Here is a 21228-nt window from a genome sequence, read left to right on the forward strand (position 1 = left end):
CCAGATCTTTGCGGTTCTCCTTCCACTCTCATCTCCATCACCATCTCTAGCACTTCAAAACGATTCTTGAGCTCAAGTGGACCAGAGCATCTTCTTCGTTGACGTCTTCGGGTTTGTACCGTAGATCTGAGAGGAGGCTCAGAAGGGAGATCAACTCTTTCTTCTCCTCCTTGACTTTCCTCTTCTTGGCTGTGCAGATCCCCCAGGCTGTTGTCAATAAAATCCTCTCCCTCCTTGATCTCCTGAAGGGTGGTGATCCTCTCCTCCAGGCTCTGAACCTTTTCTTCCAAAACTCTGACCAGCTTACACTTCTGGCAAGTGAACTCTGTCTTCTCTTCTGGGAGGAAAACAAACATGGCACACTCCATGCAGGTGACTGCGAAAGGGGCTTCAGTAGACATGATTGCCTTCCAAATATATACCTAGAGTACCAGCAGAACCAGTATACCAGCAGATTTTCAGGTCCCCCAGGCAGATCCCCAGGCTAAGAGCCACAGGCCAAGAGCTCTTTAGCTCTTGCCCTCTGGCGAGGAGGAGCCTTTTGTTTCAAAAGGTCATTTCCTTCCTAGCCCAGCAGGGCCCCAGGACACTAGGGGGCGGGGCTTGTAACCAAGAGCAACAGCAACCAGCAGCAAACAACAGCAATTCACTCAGCCCCCAACAGCCCCACACAGAACTTAACCAGAACCACTCTCTAGCAAGCTACACAGAACCCACTCACCCTTAGCTTCTCACACAGTAGCTTGGAAAGGCAAAGGGCAAAAGGCAGAAAGACAACAACCTCTTACCTTCTAGCAGCAGCTCTCCACCATGTGCTCTTGCCTCAGCCCAGGTGCTTCTGTTAACCTCCCTTAGCCTTGTGCTACAGTTCCCAAAAAGTTTTACTCCTTATGGCTTTGCCACAATATCAACTATTTAGTATATGATGTTTTTCTATCTGATAAGTATTCTTAACAGGTGTTTTTAAGTGTATCTAAGGTCCATTTTCATGATTTCCTCTTATTTGTTCTTTTGTTATCCTTAGGTATGGACATTTTTCTGGTATAAATCGCAAAGTTCAGCTGACATACCTCCCTCATGGTTGCCCCAAAACATCTAGTGAAGAGGAAGGTACTATGATACCAATCATTTACAAATTAATTATTGGAATTTGATTTGTCTGTTGGATTTTCTTTTCTTTTTAACTGTTCTGTTGTCATGAAAGCAGAGGTAGAAGTTAACTTTCAAATCATTGGCTTAGAGAAATTTTAGGAAAATGTAGGCTTAAAAAACCCCTTTAATTTTGTCCAGTTTGGATATTCTTTATTCTTTGATCGCGTGATGCACTGGTACAGAAACAACTCTGGAATATTCTGGAGCTGTATACTAGAAATTGATACTCAGATCCTGAAGTAAAATACCATGCCACAACACTTGTTTTTAGTGGAGGGGCAAACATTTTACTGCTGAGTTTTCTTCTAATCACTTCACTGTTAGCAGCTGTGTGTTTGTTATATCAGAAAACTGCCTAAGCTTTTCTCTCTTCTCTTGTCTTGTTACCTTCAGACAAAAAAAAATTATAGTAGGTCACATTTATGCCCTGACCTGAATGGCACAAGCTAACCGAATCTTGTCAGATCTTAGGAGCTAAGTAGGGCTGGCACTGGTTAGAACTTGAATAGAAGACCACCAAAGAAAACCAGAGTTGCTGTGCAGAGGCAGGCAATGGCAAACCTCCTTTGTTAGTCTCCTGCCTTGAAAATCCCAGTAGGGGTAGCCATAAGTCAGCTACGACTTGATGCCGCTTCACACACACACACACACACACACACACACACACACACAGGTCATTTACATTGTCCTTATTTTTATTTCTCCATGTTCCCCTTCATCTGTTCTCTCAGTTCACATATGGTGCAGCAACCTTTCTCCAGTGGTATGGGAGTGGATCAGTCTTGACTGACGGGAAGTAGCTCCTCCTCTATTGCATGGTCGGTCGAATCATACGATCCCCTGTGGGAGGGATCTTCCCTGGCGCGCCAGTTTTTTACCGGCCCTGCTCTGGCAGGGAGTCGAATTGCTGTGCTCTTGAGCAATGATTCCAAAAAAAAAAAAAGGAAAGAAAGAAAGACTTGGAAGAAAGAAGAACAAAAGGGAAGGAATACAAAGGGGGAAAGGAAGGGCTTGTCCCTCCACCCCGAATTCCCCCCCCACCCCCCACCCCAGACTCTGGACGCGATGCCGAGGAGGCACAGAGCCAGCCGCTCTATCCCTGCAGCAGAGGCAGCGCAGCGAGGGGGACGCTAGCCTATGCCGGTTTGTTGCGGCGGCTAGAATCATAGAATCATAGAGTTGGAAGGGGCCATACAGACCATCTAGTCCAACCCCCTGCCCAGTGCAGGATCAGCCTAAAGCATCTCTGACAAGTATTCATCCAGCCTCTTCTTGAAAACTGCCAGTGAGGGGGAGCTCGCCACCTCCCTAGGCAGCTGATTCCACTTTTGAACTACTCTGACCGTGAAAAAGTTTTTCCTAATATCCAGCCGGTACCTTTGTGCATGTAATTTAAGCCCATTGCTTCGCAGCCTACCCTCTGCTGCCAATTGGAACAGCTCCTTGCTCTCCTCCAAATGACAGCCTTTCAAATACTTAAAGAGAGCAATCATGTCCCCCCTCAACCTCCTCTTCTCCAAAGAGGAGGCTACAGTGATCCCGGCATAGTCTTTTGCCAGGGGGAAACGCGACGGTGAGGCTGAGCCCTGGCAAGCGGGGAGAGGACAAGCGAGGCGCGGGCGGTGAGAAAAGAGCGCCGCAGGAGCACAGACAACAAAAATCGCACAAGCACGCACGCAATAGCGGCGGAAGCGACAGACCTCGTCTCCCTTCCACAGGCCCGGTAAGTGTCCCTTTAGGGCGCTGGGCTTGGAAGGGAGTTGGTTTTGCTCACAAGTAGGAGCAATCAGGGCAAACGGTTGGGAAAGGCTGTATGTGGTCTTAATTAAGCTCACTGGCCTCCTTTCTCTCTCTTTCTCTCAACCCTGTCTTTTTTTCTCTCCCTCTCCCCATTTGCTCCCGTTTAGGAGGGAAAGTAATTTGGCGGGAATGGCAGCCCAGGAGGGGGCAAAAGGCCCTAAAATGGTGACCGGGAGGGCCGAGGGCCTAGACCTCTCCAGTTCTCCTCCCTCCACTCCCCCTTCACAAGGCCTTAGTAGTCATGGCCAGGAGCTTGGCCAGCTAGACCTCTCAGGCCCAGAGGCCAAGGACAACCTGCTGGCCTGGATTAAGACAGAGATGAGAAAAGGTTTCAAGGAAGTGATGGATTCCATCAAGACCCAAGACACTTGTGGAAAGAGTAGGTCTAACACAGGGCCAAAGAAGCAAACGAGGCCCTTGCTTCCCCCCACTCCCCATTCTTCTAAAAGGAGAAAACAGGAGAGTTATTTGGAAGGGGACTCCAGCTTTTCTGAAGAGCCCCAGTCAGATTCAGAGGTTTCAAGGGAGCACTCTGAGAGTGAAGAGGGGGAACTTTCGGAAGAACAGGAGGGAACAGGAGAAGTAATTCAAACCAGACTCTTCCCTCAGGAAGTTTATTCCAAACTACTCCCCAAAGTTCTGAGGACTCTAGAATTAGCCCAGATGGACTTGGGGAAAGAGGAAGCAGACCCTGCCTTTCCACAAGGTTTAGAGAGAGTGCTTCCTAAAGTGGGGAGTACCCAGACTGGAGTACCTCTGCCAGCAATTTTCCATAGCATTTTGATCGCAGAATGGGAGAACCCAGCCAGGCCTAAGGTGGTTCAATCTGTGTTTAACAAGTTTTACTCCTTTACTCCAGAGGCTACAAGAAAGATCAAACTTCCGATAGTCGATGACCCGGTTACTAGCCTAGCCACTACATTAGTACTACCTATGGATGCAGAAGGGCTGCCCAAGGACCCTTCGGACAAGAAAATCGAGCAGACACTTCGCAGGAACTTCGAGGCTTTGGCCGCCTCTCTTAGAGCCTCAGCCACCGGGTCCCTCTTCGCAAGAGCAGCGTTCACTTGGGCTTCCAAGCTGGCGACAGCGGGCAGAGAGGTACCAAAGGAAATCAAGAATGAGGTAAAGGAGATTGCATTGGTGTTGGCCTTCGCAGCAGACGCTACCCTTGATTCATTGCAGATGTCATCTAGGGCAATGGGATTCAATGTCGCAGCAAGGAGGAATACCTGGCTGAGAAACTGGGACGTAGACCCTCAGGCTCGGAGCAAGGTAGCAGCGATACCATTCACAGGAGCCAGATTATTCGGGGAAGCTTTGGACAAGTATCTGGTGGAGGATACAGAGAAAAAGAGGGTTCTCCCATCATAGAAGAGAGATACAAAAGGGAAGGAAAGACACTCCTTTCGTGACTCCAAGCGTCCCAGCAGGCAGAGTGCACCTAGACCTTACAAGAGCAGGTGGCAACCAATACCCAGGAGTGACAACAGGTCTTTCTCCTTTCTAACGATGGGTCAACAGACCAAGGGCCAGAAGAAGGCCCATCAAACATGACTATCCTCAAACGACAACCATGCAAATAGGGGGCCGACTTCAGGAATTCTCAGAACAGTGGCAAAGAACGGTGACAGATGGATGGGTGCTAGAGACAGTATCAAAGGGCTACTCACTAGAATTCCAGACGAGACCCCCAAATCGTGTGGTTTGCATACAACGAAACTCCAGGAAGATGAAACATCTGCAGATTCAGGAGGCGATCCTACACCTTCTAGCTATCAAGGCAATAGAAGCTGTTCTTACACCTCACTGGAAAAAGGGAGTGTATTCAGTGTTCTTCATTGTTCCAAAGAAGAACGGGGATGTCCGAGCCATATTGGATCTGCGCTGGCTGAATCAGTTCATTGCTTCACGCAAGTTCAAGATGGAGACTTTGAGATCCATTTTGGGGGCCATACAGAAGGAGGACTTCCTGGCCTCCATAGATCTATCCGAGGCCTATCTGCATATTCCAGTCAGGGAGAATCACAGAAGATACCTCCGCTTTGCTTACAATGGAGAACATTACCAATACAAGGCTCTCCCTTTTGACCTCAAGGCCTCTCCCAGGGTGTTCTCAAAGGTGTTAGTGACCTTGATAGCCACCCTCAGACTGCAGGGGGTCTCCCTGTTTCCGTATCTGGACAACATCCTTATAAAGGCCCCCTCCCAGACTCAAGGGGAGAAGGCCATCCAGACAACTATATCGTACTTGGAGGATCATGGATTCGTGATCAGCACAAAGAAGAGCACTCTCTCTCCTACACAGAGAATATCACACCTGGGAGTGACTCTGGATACTATCAAAGACAAAGCCTTCATCTCGGAAGAGAGACAACTCAAGATAATTTCCCTAGTGAACTTCGTTCAGAGGGAGACGGAGGTGGAGGTCATGCAGTTGGCAAAACTTCTGGGAAAGATGGTATCCTGTCAGGGCACCCTGACATGTTCCAGATTCCATACACGTGCACTACAGAAGTTCCTAAGACCTTTTCAGAGGATCATAGCACACAAGGAGCATCGACTCATAAAGATGCCAGTGTCACTGAAGGAAGAACTGAACTGGTGGACAGCACCGTACAGGTTCAAGGAAGGGTCTCCCCTCAGGGAACCGCAACGGATTGTGATGACCACAGATGCAAGCCTGACAGGTTGGGGAGCACACGCAAAGGGCAACATGGCCCAAGGTGTATGGTCGCTAACGGAAAGAGAAAGCAGCATAAACTGGCTAGAACTGAGGGCCATTAAGATGGGACTCTGGAAACTTCAGGATTTGCTGTTGGGACAACATGTACTAATACAGACAGACAACACGACTGCAAAGGCATATGTGAACAGACAGGGAGGAAACAGGTACAGGAAGTTAAACATGGAAGTGGAGGAAATCATGCTGCGGGCAGAACAGAACCTGAAATCGATCAAGGCGGTACACGTGGCAGGCGTACAGAACATGGTTGCAGACTGGCTGAGCAGGAACCAAGTAGACCAGGCAGAGTGGATGCTACACCGGAAGGTCTTCAGTTGGGTATGTCAGAAATACGGGAAACCGGAAGTGGATCTTTTCGCCATGGCTCAGAATGCCCAGTTGCAGAGGTTCTTCTCCAGAAGAAGGGAACAAGGGGCGTTAGGCATGGACGTACTAAACGAAGACTGGCCTGCAGTTCTTCTTTATGCATTTCCTCCATTGAAGATCCTAGTCAGAGTACTCCAAAAGATAATTCAACAACGAGCGGAAGTAATAGTGATCGCTCCTTTCTGGCCACGGAGGCAGTGGTTCCAAGAATTGAAACGGCTCTCGATTGCAGAGCCATGGAGACTGCCACACCAAGAAGATCTACTGTCCCAAGGGAAGATGCTTCATCCGGACCTGGGATCACTGAAGTTAACAACCTGGAGATTGAGCATGAACAGCTCGCTAAATTAGGATATACAGATGGTGTCATAGCTACTATGCTGGCTTCCAGGAAGAGATCCACGAATAGTAGTTACAATAAGACGTGGCAGACCTTTAATAGTTGGTGCAGCTAGAGGAACTGTGAACCGTTGACCGCACCAGTGACAGACGTACTATTGTTCCTTCAGGAAGGACTGAGTAAAGGACTTAGTACCAGCACACTCAAAAGACAAACTGCGGCCATCTCAGCTGTTAGGGGGTCAAAGGGGGGAACGTCTCTCACCAGGCACCCACATATCCGAAGGTTTTTGAGGGGGACCATGCTCATTAATCCGCCAGAGATTCCTACATGGAATCTGAATGTTGTTTTGAAGGCACTTACCAGGGAGCCTTTTGAACCCATGGCATCTTGTCCTCTTAAGGAGTTGACACTTAAGACATTTTTCCTAGTGGGAGTCACCTCAGCTAGGAGGGTTTCAGAAACTAGGGCCTTGTCAGTGAATAAGGAACTCTGTATCTTTCATAATGACAGAGTGGTGCTCAGGCCCGATCCTACTTTCATCCCTAAGGTGAATTCCGCTTTCCATAGGGGTGAGGATATTGTTCTACCATCCTTCTGTTCTAATCCCAAACACGACAGGGAGAAGGAATGGCATAAGTTAGACGTAAGACAGGCGTTGAGTTATTACCTAGACAGAACTGAACCTTTTCGCAAGACAGAACATATGTTCGTTTCCTCCAGAAAGGGCTCGTCAGGGGAGAAGGTGTCCACTTCCACCCTGAGTAGATGGATTAGGGATTGCATTTCTCTAGCTTATAGGGCTAGACAGCTGACTCCTCCAGAGGGAGTAACAGCTCATTCTTTGAGAGGGGCAGCTACGACGGCAGCATATAGAGCTTTTCTGTCATTAGAGAGGATATGTAAAGCAGCTACATGGAAGTCTGTGCATATTTTCACAAGGCATTACAAAGTGGACAAGATAGCTTCAGCAGAGACAGTGTTTGGTAGGAGGGTGCTCCAGCACGCTCTGTGAACGAATTTGCCCGCCCTAGGGTGTACTGCTAGATGTATATCCCGTCAGTCAAGACTGACCCACTCCCATACCATTGGAGAATGGAAGATTTGTATACACTTACCGTGAAACTTCCTTTCTCGGTGGTGTGGGAGTGGGTCAGTCTAAGCCCACCCAGGTTTGTTAATGTTTTGAGTTATGGGTTTGGCAATTAAGTGTTGTGTTAGTGTTAAAGTTTCATTAACAGAGTGAAGGAAGGCATTAGAGGATGGAGCAAAACAGCAGAGTCCAGAGGGCTTGAAAAAACAACTGGTGCGCCAGGGAAGAGCCCTCCCACAGGGGATCGTATGATTCAACCGACCCTGCAATAGAGGAGGAGCTACTTCCTGTCAGTCAAGACTGACCCACTCCCACACCACCGAGAAAGGAAGTTTCACGGTAAGTGTATACAAATCTTCCATTCTTTAATCATTGCCAAGTTTGAGGCAGCAAGCTCCCAAACACAGATTATACAGGTTATTCATGACAACACATCACTGACATAGTCAGATACCATCACAGCCACCTACCTTGGTACCAACCCCATTCCAACCTTGATATCCACTAGGTTGCCCATGGCACTGCAATCCACTCTTATATCTGCTGTGCAACCGATATTGACTTGGCCTTCAGCAGCTCCACTAGTGGTCCTCAGACTGTGTACCACATTTATTTGTTTACTACATTTGTACCCCACCTTTCTCCCCCAGAGGACTAACATTGTTCTTCTCGCCTCCATTTTGTCTTCACACGACTGTGAGGTAGGTTAGGCTGTACTTACTATACAGTTAACTTCACTTCAAGGTTCCACTGCACTAACTATGCCCTTGGTCCCCAATACTGCTTTGGGTATCACTCACTTTATATCAGAAGCTGTACAGATACTGGCATTAACTTTTCTCTTTTACGTGCAGTGTACTGGCTCTGTTGCCGACTCCGATAAAAACTCATACTCTGTGGGATTGGTGTGCTCTGAGATCATGGAACAAGGGCCTGTCTTTGTTCCTGAAAATCTTAGGCACTGTGCCAAGCTGATGAATTATCTCACTGCGGAGTTGGAAAGGGAGGGACTAAGGTCACTGATGTGAGGCACCAATGAGGTCAATCAGTGGCCAGCTCATTGTTCACCCTTTCTATTATGGTGGTTTTATGGTTTAATGGGATTAACTAAGGATACATGGTCAAAACTGTCTGTGGTGCTGCCCTCATTCTGATGACCAAAAAACATAGATCAAGAACAAGACCTCTACCTTCTTCACCCACTTGTCTCCCAACTCCAGAGTTGTCCACTTCTCCTTGAATGGGAAACAGTGCTTCTACTGAGGAGCCAGAGAAATATGGGAACTAAGCATTATGGGATAAACATTATATTCTGCTATAGCACTATGAGTCAAGATTCTTACTTACCTGGAATGAATTACCAGATCTCCATACCACCATTCAAATTCCTTCAGGACAAAGGTTGACTAAACAGCAAGAAAACATCGTTCATGTGAAGTTGATTGTGCACCCCAAACTATTGTCATATCTGTAGCTTTCTATCTCCTTTACTTTGTTCTGCAATTCTCAACCTGATACCAAAAGATGTATCTAAGATCTTATTTTTGATGAAACAGGGTTGTTGTTCTCCTCCAGCTGAAAAGAGCCTGGAAAAAGTGGTTTCAGGTGGGTAGCTGTGTTGGTCTGCAATTAAACTGCACGATTCGAGTCCCAGTAGCACCTTAAACACCAACAAAATGTTTAAGGTATAAGCTTTCAGGAGTCAAAGCTCCCTTCATCAGATACCAGTATGGTATCAAAGTTCCCTTCATCAGCATCTGACAAAGGGAACTTTGACTCTTGAAAGCTTATACTCTGAAAATCTTGTTGGTCTTTAAGGTGCTACTGAACTTGAATCATGCTAGACAAAGTGGTTGAGGGCAAGAAAACTACCTCTCATTTGGGCCTGTCACAAGCTTCATCATCCAGGTTTTCTTGAGGATGATCTTGGTCAGGACCCTTCTTCCAGGGTACTTTCCCATATTTCTCTGTAGAGTTCACTCATTGGAGGAAACGATTAAAACCTGTATCATACTGGCTAAAAAGCATACAACAAATCCCAACCTGCCTATCAGATCAAGCATAGTTTTCAACCTTACACCTTTCCATCCTGTTTGCTGTCTTACACATCTAGATTTGGAATCAAGCTGAAACCCTTCTTCATATCATGGTGTTCTATCACTTATGGATCCTTGCAATAATCTGTATTGGGTATGACATGGATATGACAAAGTCCTTTCCCTATGCTATTTTGTCCCAATATGAATAACCCCCTATGGTGATGGAAAGTGCTATCAAGTCATAGATGACTGATGGCAACTCCTAGAAAAAAAACCTATGTAGTTTGCCTGTAACTCATTTTCTTCATGCAGTCATCTGTGCAGTCTCACAATCTGCCCATCTTCCCTGCTGTAGGCTTCTCAGTTCTTTCCCTCTGGGAGAGTGTCTAGTAATGGTTATAAGGAAATGAGTGGGAAGATGCATGTTCCTTTCCTCAGAATAGGTGGAGTGGCATGGAATTCTAAAATTTAATCAAGAGCTTTAGAACTTTCTGGTGTTGAGTCTCCACCTGTGCAAAACCCATATATATGACTGTTCAGATGACCTCTCAGACAACATCAGTCATAGATAAGTAACCTTTTTGCTGCCACCACCACCTGCAACTATTGATTGTGTATTACTTTTTCATTGATTTATTTTGCATCCTTTTAGACAGCCACAAGGAGGAGCCATCTCTACTCTTGGTTCTAAAATGGGGAGGAGAACTGACTCCTGCAGGCAGAGTTCAAGCAGAGGAACTAGGAAGAGCTTTCCGGTGCATGTACCCAGGTGGACAAGGTGGTATCTTATTTTCTTTGCATGGATAATACAAGAAGCTATAACTTAAAAAGAGAACATTTTTAAAAAGAAACAGCTGCAAATTACAAAGGTGTTTTGTTTTTCCTCTGGTAGGTGATTATGCTGGATTTCCTGGATGTGGTTTACTGAGACTGCATAGTACCTATCGGCATGATCTCAAAATATATGCTTCTGATGAAGGAAGAGTTCAAATGACTGCAGCAGCTTTTGCAAAGGTACTATGAGAAATGATCAGGTTAGGGCATTATTTATGTGGGCATTATCAGTACAGAACCAAATACATGGCTGTTTTAAAAAGAAAATGAAGTCTTTAAGGGCCAAACTAGATGTGACGGCTTTCTCATGTCTGCCATGAAGATACCACTGCCATGTTTAAGTCATTTAAAAATGCCATGAGGGGCCAATCCTGATCAGGCCTACAGCACAGCAGGCTGAGTACTCTTGTCCCCCCAACCCTTATCAAGTGCCCAAACAGCTGCAGCCCCCACCCCTCCAGCAGTTTTAGCACTTGAAAAGTGTGGGAGGGACAAGATCATTTTAAATGGTGGTAGTATCCTCATGGCCGCCATGAGATCACCATATCATCTTATTTGGCCCTAAGTTAAAGTATATTGGAGATGTAGTTGGCATACTAGAATAACCTGTATGTGAAGGGAATGGCAGAAAGTGATTTTTATAGGGACAAAGGACTTCTTGGAGATGCTTTAAAGAAAGGGAAATGACAGAGGTAAATGGTTGCCAGTAATCTAAATGTGAGCCATGAGTAGATTTATGCCAGTATACAAAAACGATTGTGCAGGGTGCTCTTGAGTATATTTATTACTTATTGTGAGACCTCATGTGTGTCACTTCCAAATTAAAGGCTTCCAATAATCAGTGCTTGGGCTGCAGAACTTTAGGGGCTATTAATCAGCATGTCAGTCATCAGTAATGTTAAATTGTATGTTTTCAGTTATGCACATGGGTTTTTTTATATTAGCTCTTTGTTGATCTCTTGATGTTTGTTTTACTCTAGTTTCTCTTTAATTGTAAACGATTGCTGTCCGTAGCATATTTGTGATAGATACTTTGTGGACTGGCATTTTATGCGTACATTTGCACATATGTATGAGTGTGTGTGTATATTCACACACGTACACACATCAGTTCATTGTTGTGTCTTCTGTGCAGGCACACATGGGAACTGCACATGTGTAGGCCAACTGCAGACATTTCAAAACCTAGAGGCGTGAGACACTTGCCTAGCCTTTTTGCCCACTTTTCTCCCAAGCACAGCTATAAAAGGCAGGGCAAGTGTCTCCCTCCCTCAGTTCTTTTGCCACCACTGAAGGACATGTCTTCTCTCCGTTCTTTAGTTCCAATCACTGCATATGGAAGTTTGGGCCTTCGATTCCATGGTGTCTAAGGTCCTATTCAAGAAGTGTTAATGTTGTGGGACAAAGATGGCTCAATCGGATGGGCACTACAAATGTCTTCTTTGTCTGAGCAAGGACCGTGATACCTTGCAGTATGCAGTCTGTAAACATGAAAGAGCATTGCGACTTAAAGTGGCTCTTTGGGAGTCAGCCCTGAAGGGCTCTATTGAATCCAATATTAATACTGCAGATAATGGACCACAGCGCCTGTGTCTGGTCTAAGGACCACAATAATAAATCAAACCACAGCACCCAGAACGGGCCTCCTTGGTTCCTCCAGCATGCTTGGGGCCTATCACTACTGAGAAAGATCAGTCTGTTTCAGATGCTTCTTCATCGGTTCCATCTTGGTGCCAGTCAGAGCTACCCGCAAAAAAGACTAAGCTCGAGTTGAAGTATGTTGATAAAACATTGACTTCTAAGTCACAAAACAGGGAAAAAGCCTCTTCTTCAGTTCCGAATGCTTTGATTGCATTGAGTCTTCCCAGGGTTCTAAGAACTCCGTTTCCAGTCCCCAAAAGGTGTTCTGCTTTGGTTCAATCCCTTTCAGAGGGTGAGATTCCAGAAATCATAGAAGCATCTACAGCTATTTCTCCATTGCCGCCATCACCAATACAGGCCTGGAGAAAGACAGTTCCTTGGTTCCATCGGAGAATGACAATTGCTTGGAACTGGCTCGTTACCATAGATGCCATTAGTTCCATTATTCTCCATATAGCTCCATAAAGCTATATTCTCCACAAAGCATACCATTACTATGCTTACAGGTTTGAACATTCACTGGACATGTACCTCCCTCATTACTTCTCCCATGACAAGGACCCTTATGTTTCGGTTTGCTCGGAACCAAGAGGCAAAACTAAACCTTCATTGGTTCCAGCCATGATTCCAGAGGACATTGCTGTTCCAGAACCAACATTGAACCACTTTACTCAATCTGATGATGACTCTGATGTCGGATCAGATTTTGCATCAGAACCATCTCCATCAGAATTCCTTACCGAGGATTCTGCTGTGTCTCCAAGTGGGGATCTCTGTTTATATACCAAACAGTTAGTTAGATGGAGAGATGTCTGGACATTGAGGTGACCTGCTGTGCTCCGATCTCTTTGGATCCAGTCTTCAAGGTTTTGCGTTCAGAAGTGGCCAGACTGGTGGCATTTCCAATAATGCAAGGCATGCTTGACGTGACCAAAGATGTGTGGTCCAGACCAGCCTCAATTCCAGCTATGTCAAAAAAGCTGGATAATATATATAGAACCAAACAAGAAGGATCGGATTTTTTGTTTGCTCACCCTCCTGCCAATTCTATTGTTACCGAGATCTTCCAAGGCAAGGGCCTCCAAAAAAGCATGGGCCATTTGGCTCCACTCAATAAAGAAGGCAGGAAACTGAGTATAAAGGTTTATGCTTCTGCAGCCTTTCTACTGGGTAGAAAGATTTATGTTTCTGCAGCCTTAACCTTTAGAATCAGTTATTATAAGGCAGTTATGGCCTGCTACCAACTTTTTTTATGGGAAAAGATAGGCCTATACTTATGCCTAATCCTAGATGATAAGCAAAGGCTTGCAAAAATTTTGCAAGGAGAAGCTTTAAGGCTCTCTAAACAACAAATAATACTGCCAGACATATTGGAAATTGTTCATCAAGAGCTATGACCTCTGCAATTGTAATATGTAGGCATGCGTGGCTCAGAACCACAGTGCTAGTTCCTGACCATAGGATGAGGATAGATTTTCCCTTTGAAAGTGCAGACTTTTTTTGTCAACCACGGATGAGATTTTCAAAAAGATTAAGGATAAGGTGACAGCAAGGTTATTGACTATCACACCACTCCACCCAAATCCTTTTAGGCAGAGATTTCCCCCAAGGTCGTATACGTCTTACAACAGTAAATATAATCAGTTCCATCCCCAACCAATGCACTCATTGCCCAGAGGCTCTCAATAGCCATCTACCTCAGCCTCCATTCAACTTCAGAGGAGTTATTTCTGAAGCAAATCGAAGGACAGATCCTGTTTCCTGAGAGCTCAGTCTGGATCCAGTAAACAAGGTTTTTGATGCCATGCCTTTGGGGGCCATGTCAGTCCACCTCTCACTTCTACAGGCTTGGGTGTTGTCCACAGTGAACCAAGGCTACTGCCTAGAGTTCAGGACAGATGAACTCAACATTCTGCATCTGTTTAATCCTCCACCTCCTCCCACCTTACTCTTAGAGGAAGTGCAATCGTGGCAGAAACAGGCCATAAAACTGATTACATCTGGTTGTACCAACTGGGTGTTTTCCCAATATTTTATTGTTGTCAAAAAGTCAGGAGGTTCCTGTCCCATTTTAGACCTCATTCCCTAAACAAGTTTATAGTTTTCAAAAAGTTCAGAATGTTGTCGTTAAAGAGGTTTCACACATTAAAAACTCCACTTTTGTTTGTTACTGTTGATTTAAAGGATGCATATTTTTATGTTCCAATAAATGTTCACTACAGAAATTTCCTTTGCTTTCAGTGTAGCTCTGAGAACTACCAATAAAAGGTTCTTCCTTTTGGCCTCTACTCTGCCCCTTGTATTTTTGCGAAAGTCATGGCAGTAGTAGTAAGCCACCTCAGGGAGAAAAGGTGTGCCATTTTTCCCTATCTTGATGTTTGGCTTTTGGTGGACCACTCCAGAGAATCCCTGTCTCAGGGCACGTCTCTGGTCCTTACCATTCCCCACCAGCTGGGCCTGAGGGTTGGTATGGAGAAGTCATCTCTGGTTCCCTGGCAAAAGATGATAATTGTGGGGACAGTCTTAGACTCCTCCCTAGCCCTTGTCTTCCCTACCTCAGAAAGGACAGAGAAATTTCTCTTCACTCTGAACAAGGTCCTTTCATACAGGCATCAAAGTGCAAAACAAATTCAAAGACAGTTAGATTTTATGGTCACTCTGACTGATAGTTCCGTTTGCCAGGTTAAGACTTCGTCCCCTGCAGAACTGGTTCATCAGAGTGTTCCACCCACATCAACAGAACCCATACAAGCAGTTCTCTAACCTGAGGTTCATCCACAGGTCCCTGGAGTGGTGGAATGACACAGAATCTCTCTCACTTTTTTTTTTTTAATAAAAATTTTATTGGATGAGGTAATATACAATCATTACTTAATACAATATATTTATCCAATTTAACTCTTCTACATGTCTATATACCCCACCCCTCCCCTCCCCCTTTTCTTTCTTGACTTCCAACAACACTTGAGCCCCCCGTTTATTCATAGATATTATTATTGTTACACTATATTGCTAATATTTATACCATGGTATAGATATTAATATATTTTTTCATTAAAGTCCTTTGTATAAAATTTAAAGTCCCTCAGAAGACCACAATTGCCCTTTAACATCGCATTTCTTTTCCAAATATTACTTGAACTTCTTCCAATCTTCCAAGAAAATTTCTGGATCTTGCTCTTTCAGATTTCTAGTTAGTTTGTCCATTTGACCATGTACAACAGCTTCCTTGTCCATTCTTCAATATTCGGTGTTTCTTCTTTTTTCCAATACTGAGCATATAGAGTTCTTGCTGCTACTATCATATAATATAGCACTATCTTATCATTTCTATTAACCTCTTCTAAATGTAAAGATAATAACAACATTTCTGGATTTTTTGCAACATTATATTGTAATATCAAAGACATTTCAGCACATATTTTAGACCAGAAGTCCCTAGCCTTTTGACAAGTCCACCACATATGAAACAAAGAACCTTCATGCTCTTTACACTTCCAACATTTGTTTGACAACTGTTTGTTAGCAATGGCTAGCTTTTTCGGTGTTAAGTACCACCTATACAACATTTTATACCCATTCTCTTTAATACTGGTGCAAGTTGATATTTTTAAGGTATTTTTCCATAACTGTTCCCATGCTTCCATAGTTATTTCTTTATTACAGTTTATAACCCACTTTACCATTTGAACTTTTACTGTCTCATCTTCTGTGAACCACTTCAATAACAACATTTACATTTTAGATATTACTTTAATATTATCTCCCAATAGTATCTCTTCCAAGTCTGAGTTTTTAGTTCTAAAACCTACTTTTCTTTGCTCTGAATCAAATAAGTCTTTGATTTGTCTGTATTGTAGCCAAACATATCTAAATGGCAAATCCTCATTTCTTTTAAGCTTCAATTGATCATCTTCTAGTACTGTCAGTTCTTTGAGGGTAAGCCATTCTTTCCCCTGATATTCCAAATTTGGATTAACTACTTCAGCCGGCACAATCCAAAGTGGTTTCTTTTCTTCTATATATTTCTTGTATTTGAGCCAGGTTAACAGTAAATTTCTTTTTAAATAGTGGTGCTGAAACATTGCATCCATTTTATATTTTCCATACCACATATATGCATGCCATCCAAATATTTTATTATGTCCTTCTAATATTAGTAAATTATGATTGCTCAAGGTTACCCATTCTCTAATCCACACCAAACATATCACTTCATGATAAAGTCTTAGATCAGGTAGTTGCATACCTCCTCTTTCCTTCGCATCGCAAAGAACTTTCATTTTCACTCTTGGCTTCTTTCCTGCCCAGACGAATTCCGAAATTTTTCTCTGCCATTTTTCAAATTGCTTTTTATCTTTCACTATTGGTATTGTTTGCATTAAAAACATCATTCTGGGCAGCACATTCATTTTGATTGTGGCAATTCGACCTAACCACGACAAATTAAATTTATTCCATTTTATCATGTCTCTTTCAATTTGAGTCCAGAGCTTTTCATAATTATTCTTGAATAAATCTATATTCTTAGCTGTCAGCTCTATCCCCAAATACTTAGTTCTATGTACCACTTCGCAATTTGTTAAATCATTCAGTTCCTGCTGCTTCTTCTTGGTCATATTTTTGTTATTATTTTTGATTTCTTTTTGTTAATGTAGAAGCCAGCCAAATCTCCAAACGCTTTTATTTTATCTAACCATCTTGGCAGGATTTGTAGAGGGTCTTCCACTATAAACATCACATCGTCTGCAAATGCTCTGAGTTTGTAGGAAGACCCCTTTATTTTTATCCCTTTTATTATATCATCCTCCCTGATCTTCCTCAATAATACTTCCAAGACCACCACAAACAAAAGCGGCGATAGTGGACATCCTTGTCTAGTTCCTTTCCTTATTTCAAATTTCTCTGTTAGGTCGTCATTGACACAAATTGTTGCTCTTTGTAATTTGTAAATTGTTTTGACTGCTTCTATAAATTCATTGCCTAAGTTCATCTTCTCCATAGTCGCAAACATAAAGTCCCAGTTCAAATTGTCAAAGGCCTTCTCTGCATCCGCAAAGAATAGGCCAACTTCTTTATCAGGTCGCTTATCATAATATTCAATGGCATTTATCATTACTCTCAAGTTGTCTTTTAATTGTCTATTTGGTAAGAATCCAGCCTGATCATCTTCTATAAAATCCATTAACCATATTTTAAGTCTTTCTGCTAATATTCTTGCCATTATTTTATAATCGTTGTTTATAAGCAATATGGGTCTGTAATTTTTAACATCTGTCAAATCTTGATTTTCTTTCGGGATCAGAGCAATAGTTGCTTCATTCCACGTATCTGGGAGGCCTTTTCCTTGAAACATTTCATTCATTATATTTTTTAAAATCGGTACTAGGTCCTCCTTCATTACTTTATAAAATTTAGCTGTGATCCCATCAGGTCATGGTGCTTTCCCAATCTTAGCCGCATCAATTGCTTCTATGATTTCCTCTTCTGTAATTGGAGCATTCAGTCTCTGCTTCATCTTTTCTGGTATCTTTGGTAAATGAGTATTCTTTAGATACCCCTCTATTTCTTGTAAGTTTACTGATTTCTTCTGAAATAACTTAGCGTAATGTTTATAAAATGAGCGTTTAATTGAATGATGCTCTCTCAGCTCCTTGTCATCTTCTATTATTCTATTAATGATTTTCCTTTCCTTCCTTTTTTTCAATTGCCAGGCTAGATACTTTCCTGGTTTATTTGCTCCTTCAAATGATTTCTGCTTTAATGTCTTTAATTTCCATTCTAGCTCTTTATTACTAATGGCTGTTATTTGGTCTTGTAGTATTTTAATTTCCTGTATAATCGACTTTTTCCTAGTTTTTTTCTTTAACTGTTGTTCTTTTTTATAATTTTTTTGTTGTATTTCTTGCCATTTCTCCTGTCTTCTCTTCTTGTCCTTACTATTTAATAAAATTAAGTTTCCTCTTATTACAGCCTTATAAGTGTCCCATACCATCTGTGTTGAAACTTCATTATTATTATTTGTTAAAAAAATTGTTTAGTTTCTTCTTTCAAATAATTCAGGTTCTCCTGATTTTGTAATAAATCCTCATTTATTCTCCATCTAAATTTTTTTCAGCCCATTGTCCATTTCCATAACATTGGATTATGGTCTGCACTCACCCTTGGTAATATTTCCACTTTTTTAGTCATTAAAGTCAAATCCTTTGTCGCCCAAATCATGTCAATACGTGAAAAAGATAAATGCCTTGTGGAGTAGTAAGTAAATTCTGCACTTTTTGGATTTTCCTTTCTCCATACATCTTCCAGGTTTCCTTGCTGGACTAATTCAAAAAATTTTTTTCGCAATTTTCCTGATTTTTTAACATTTGCTTTCGATTTTTTATCTAGTTGTAAATCTACCACGCCATTAAAGTCTCCAACCAAAATTATCTGATCAAATACGTCCTGATCCAATTTATTCAATATATCTTTAAAAAATTAGTCTTTGGCTCCATTTGGGGCATAAAGGGCTATTACCAGAGTTTTCTTTGCATTTATATTTATTTCCACAGCTATATATCTTCCATCACTATCTTGGAAGATTAACTTTGATTCTAGAGTTTCATTTATATAAATCGCTACTCCTTTTTTTTTTGCTTGGACAATGATATATATTCCTTTCCCAAGTGCTTGTTTTTTAAATATTTTGCATCTTTATCTTTAATATGTGTCTCTTGTAGGCATATTATATTAGAATTTTGCTTCTTTAGCCAATGAAAATTTGTTTTTCTTTTTTGGGGTGAGTTTAGTCCATTCACATTCCAAGATATTAACTTGTACTCCATATTGTTACATTTTTAATATGCCAGGAAAGTCCTCTACATGTTCTTGTAAAAATCTTTCCATCTGCTCCTTAGTTTGGATAACTATTCTCAACGCTTTATAATAAAAGCTTAGTCCTTCTGGAATTTCCCATCTGTATCTAATATCCTGGTCTCTTAACTTCTGGGTCAGCTCCCTGTATTTCTTCCTCTCTTGGAGAATCCATTTTGGTACTTCTTTCATAATTTTGATTCTACTCCCTTCTTTTATTAAGGGTTTTTCAAAATGCCTCTTGAGAATCTCTTCCATTCTTTCTGTCACTAGTTGCACAATAATATCTCTTGTTATCTTCCTTTGTTTTGCAAAAGCCGAATTAATTCTATATGCAAGGTCCATATTTGCTGTTATTTCATCCTTCTCTTTCCCTAAAAATTCTGCCAATATCTCTGTCATCTGTTCCTGTTTGGTTTGTCTCAGATTCTTGAATGCCACGAAATCTTAGCTTTCTCTCCATCGCCTTGCACTCCATCATTGCCCCTCTTGTCTGAATCGCTTGATTTTCTTGTTTCATTTCTACTTTTATATCATTTGCCTTTTGCTCAACCTGTTCCACTTTTTTTGTTGTTACTTGCAACTCCTCCTTTACTCCTTCTACAGTCTTTGTCAAAGTGGCTACATCAGCTTGAATAGCATCTCTCATCTCTTTGAAGTCCTTTGCCAGCAATTCTTGCATCTTCTGTAGCAGTTCTTTATGATTCTCCGCCGCTTTTTTCTCCAATCCTTCAATTGCAGCCTCTATTGACATTTGCCATTCCTTGTCTACTCCTTTTTTTCCTGCCATCGTGGGACTCGGTTTGGAGCCCCCCCCCCACGTGTCTGCCCTTTTCCTTAATTCCGTGTTGAAACGTTAAAGCTTACCTCCTCTTGATAATCTTTCTAAAATAGAAAGGTGTTGATAAATGTAAAAAAAAAATTGATTCAAAATGTCGGGCGTTTTTTCTCTATGGTAGTTTTACAGCGTCTCTATGGTTTCTGGCTTAACTTCGTGCCTTACTTAAGATGGTGCACTTCCTGTTCCTGCTGGTCTCGTTGCTCCTCCAATAATATTCTTGTTTTGCTTCCGAGTGCAAACCTTTTGCGTCGCACCTTTTCCCTTTCAATTTTCTGTCCTTGCTAGGCGTTCACTAGTCTGCCCCGCAGTTAACTTCCCATCTCGCGATGTTTCTCCAGTCCCCCTCCACTTTCTCACGCTGGTTATCTCAATTATGACTGCAGTAAGTATAAACAAATTTTCCTTTTATATTTTTAGTCCTTTTTTACTTCTCCTGCTTCTCCAAATTTGTCTCAATTCTATTGTTTAGCACTTCTTGTCTTATATTCTGTCCGCTAATTAATTTTCCTTTGGTCTTTTGCTGCCGTTTTGTTATTGAAAAGTACGATAACGATCTTTACCTTTGCCGATTCTGCGGGCTGTCTGTGTTGTTTCCTTTGCCAATTATTTGTTAAAAGCTGTTGTTGAAGCTTGGTTATGAGGATATTATGCCAATTTAATGACTCCTGAGGCACTGCAGAGATAGTAGCTCACCCTTCTTCGAGGGGACCTCAAGGTAATAGTGGGAGTCCTTGATTCAGAACCCCCTCTATCACCGAGATCATGCTCTCTCGGGGATAAGTAGTGTTCAAGCCCCACTTCTCCCTGAAGTTGGGGGTGGAAACGGGCGTTGGAACACCCCGCTTTCCAGTAAAAACAGTGGCTCAGACAGCCCCGATAGCAGGCTGCGTCAGATCTCCATTAATCCAACCAGAAGTCCAAATGACACAGAATCTCTTAATGGGGACTCCTTTCAGCTCCTCTGCAGTTCACATATCGATCTACACAGATGCCTCTTTGTCAGAATGGGGGGCTTGTTCTAGGACCACCAGGTAAAGGGAGCATGGTCCCCTCAACAATTGTCCATGCACATCAACCTCCTCAAGCTCAGGGCAATAAGGTATCCTCTGTAGGCTCTGGTTTGCCTAGTGGAAGGCAAGGACAATGTTCTACATGCACTACTTCAGTCCAAATACCAGAACTGTGAATGGTCCATCCACATGGACTTCCTCTGTCCTGTATTTGCAATGTGGTATCTTAATATAGATATGTTTGCTACAAACCTCAACAGGAGATGTGTTCAATATTGTCCATGGGCAGGAACGGGGAAGGCCTCTTTTGGGGATGCTTTTCAGTTCCTATGGTCGAGTATCCTCCTGTATGCATTTCCCCATCTTCCTTTTATGATATTAATACTCAGCAAGATGAGAGAAGGTTCCTTAGAGATTGTAATAGTCCCTTACTGGCTGAGGCAAGCCTGGTCTGCCACTCAATTCCAAATGATGCAAGGTAGAATCTACCATTTCCCCCTAGCATACTACC

At 42.7% G+C, this 21228-nt stretch overlaps 1 protein-coding gene across 1 annotated transcript in view; it reads left to right on the top strand.

Annotated features, from left to right (window-relative positions):
* The window catches only part of PPIP5K2 (diphosphoinositol pentakisphosphate kinase 2), a 203929-nt gene that overhangs the window by 86830 nt on the left and 95871 nt on the right, over window positions 1-21228 (top strand). Inside the window, exons 14-16 of the mRNA XM_054986269.1 lie at window positions 1025-1110; window positions 10189-10314; window positions 10429-10550. Of these exons, the coding sequence (XP_054842244.1) occupies window positions 1025-1110; window positions 10189-10314; window positions 10429-10550 (334 nt within the window). The remainder of the gene's footprint in view (window positions 1-1024; window positions 1111-10188; window positions 10315-10428; window positions 10551-21228) is intronic.

The sequence above is a fragment of the Eublepharis macularius genome, chromosome 8 (genome assembly GCF_028583425.1).
Source record: "Eublepharis macularius isolate TG4126 chromosome 8, MPM_Emac_v1.0, whole genome shotgun sequence".
Taxonomy (NCBI): Eukaryota; Metazoa; Chordata; class Lepidosauria; order Squamata; family Eublepharidae; genus Eublepharis; species Eublepharis macularius.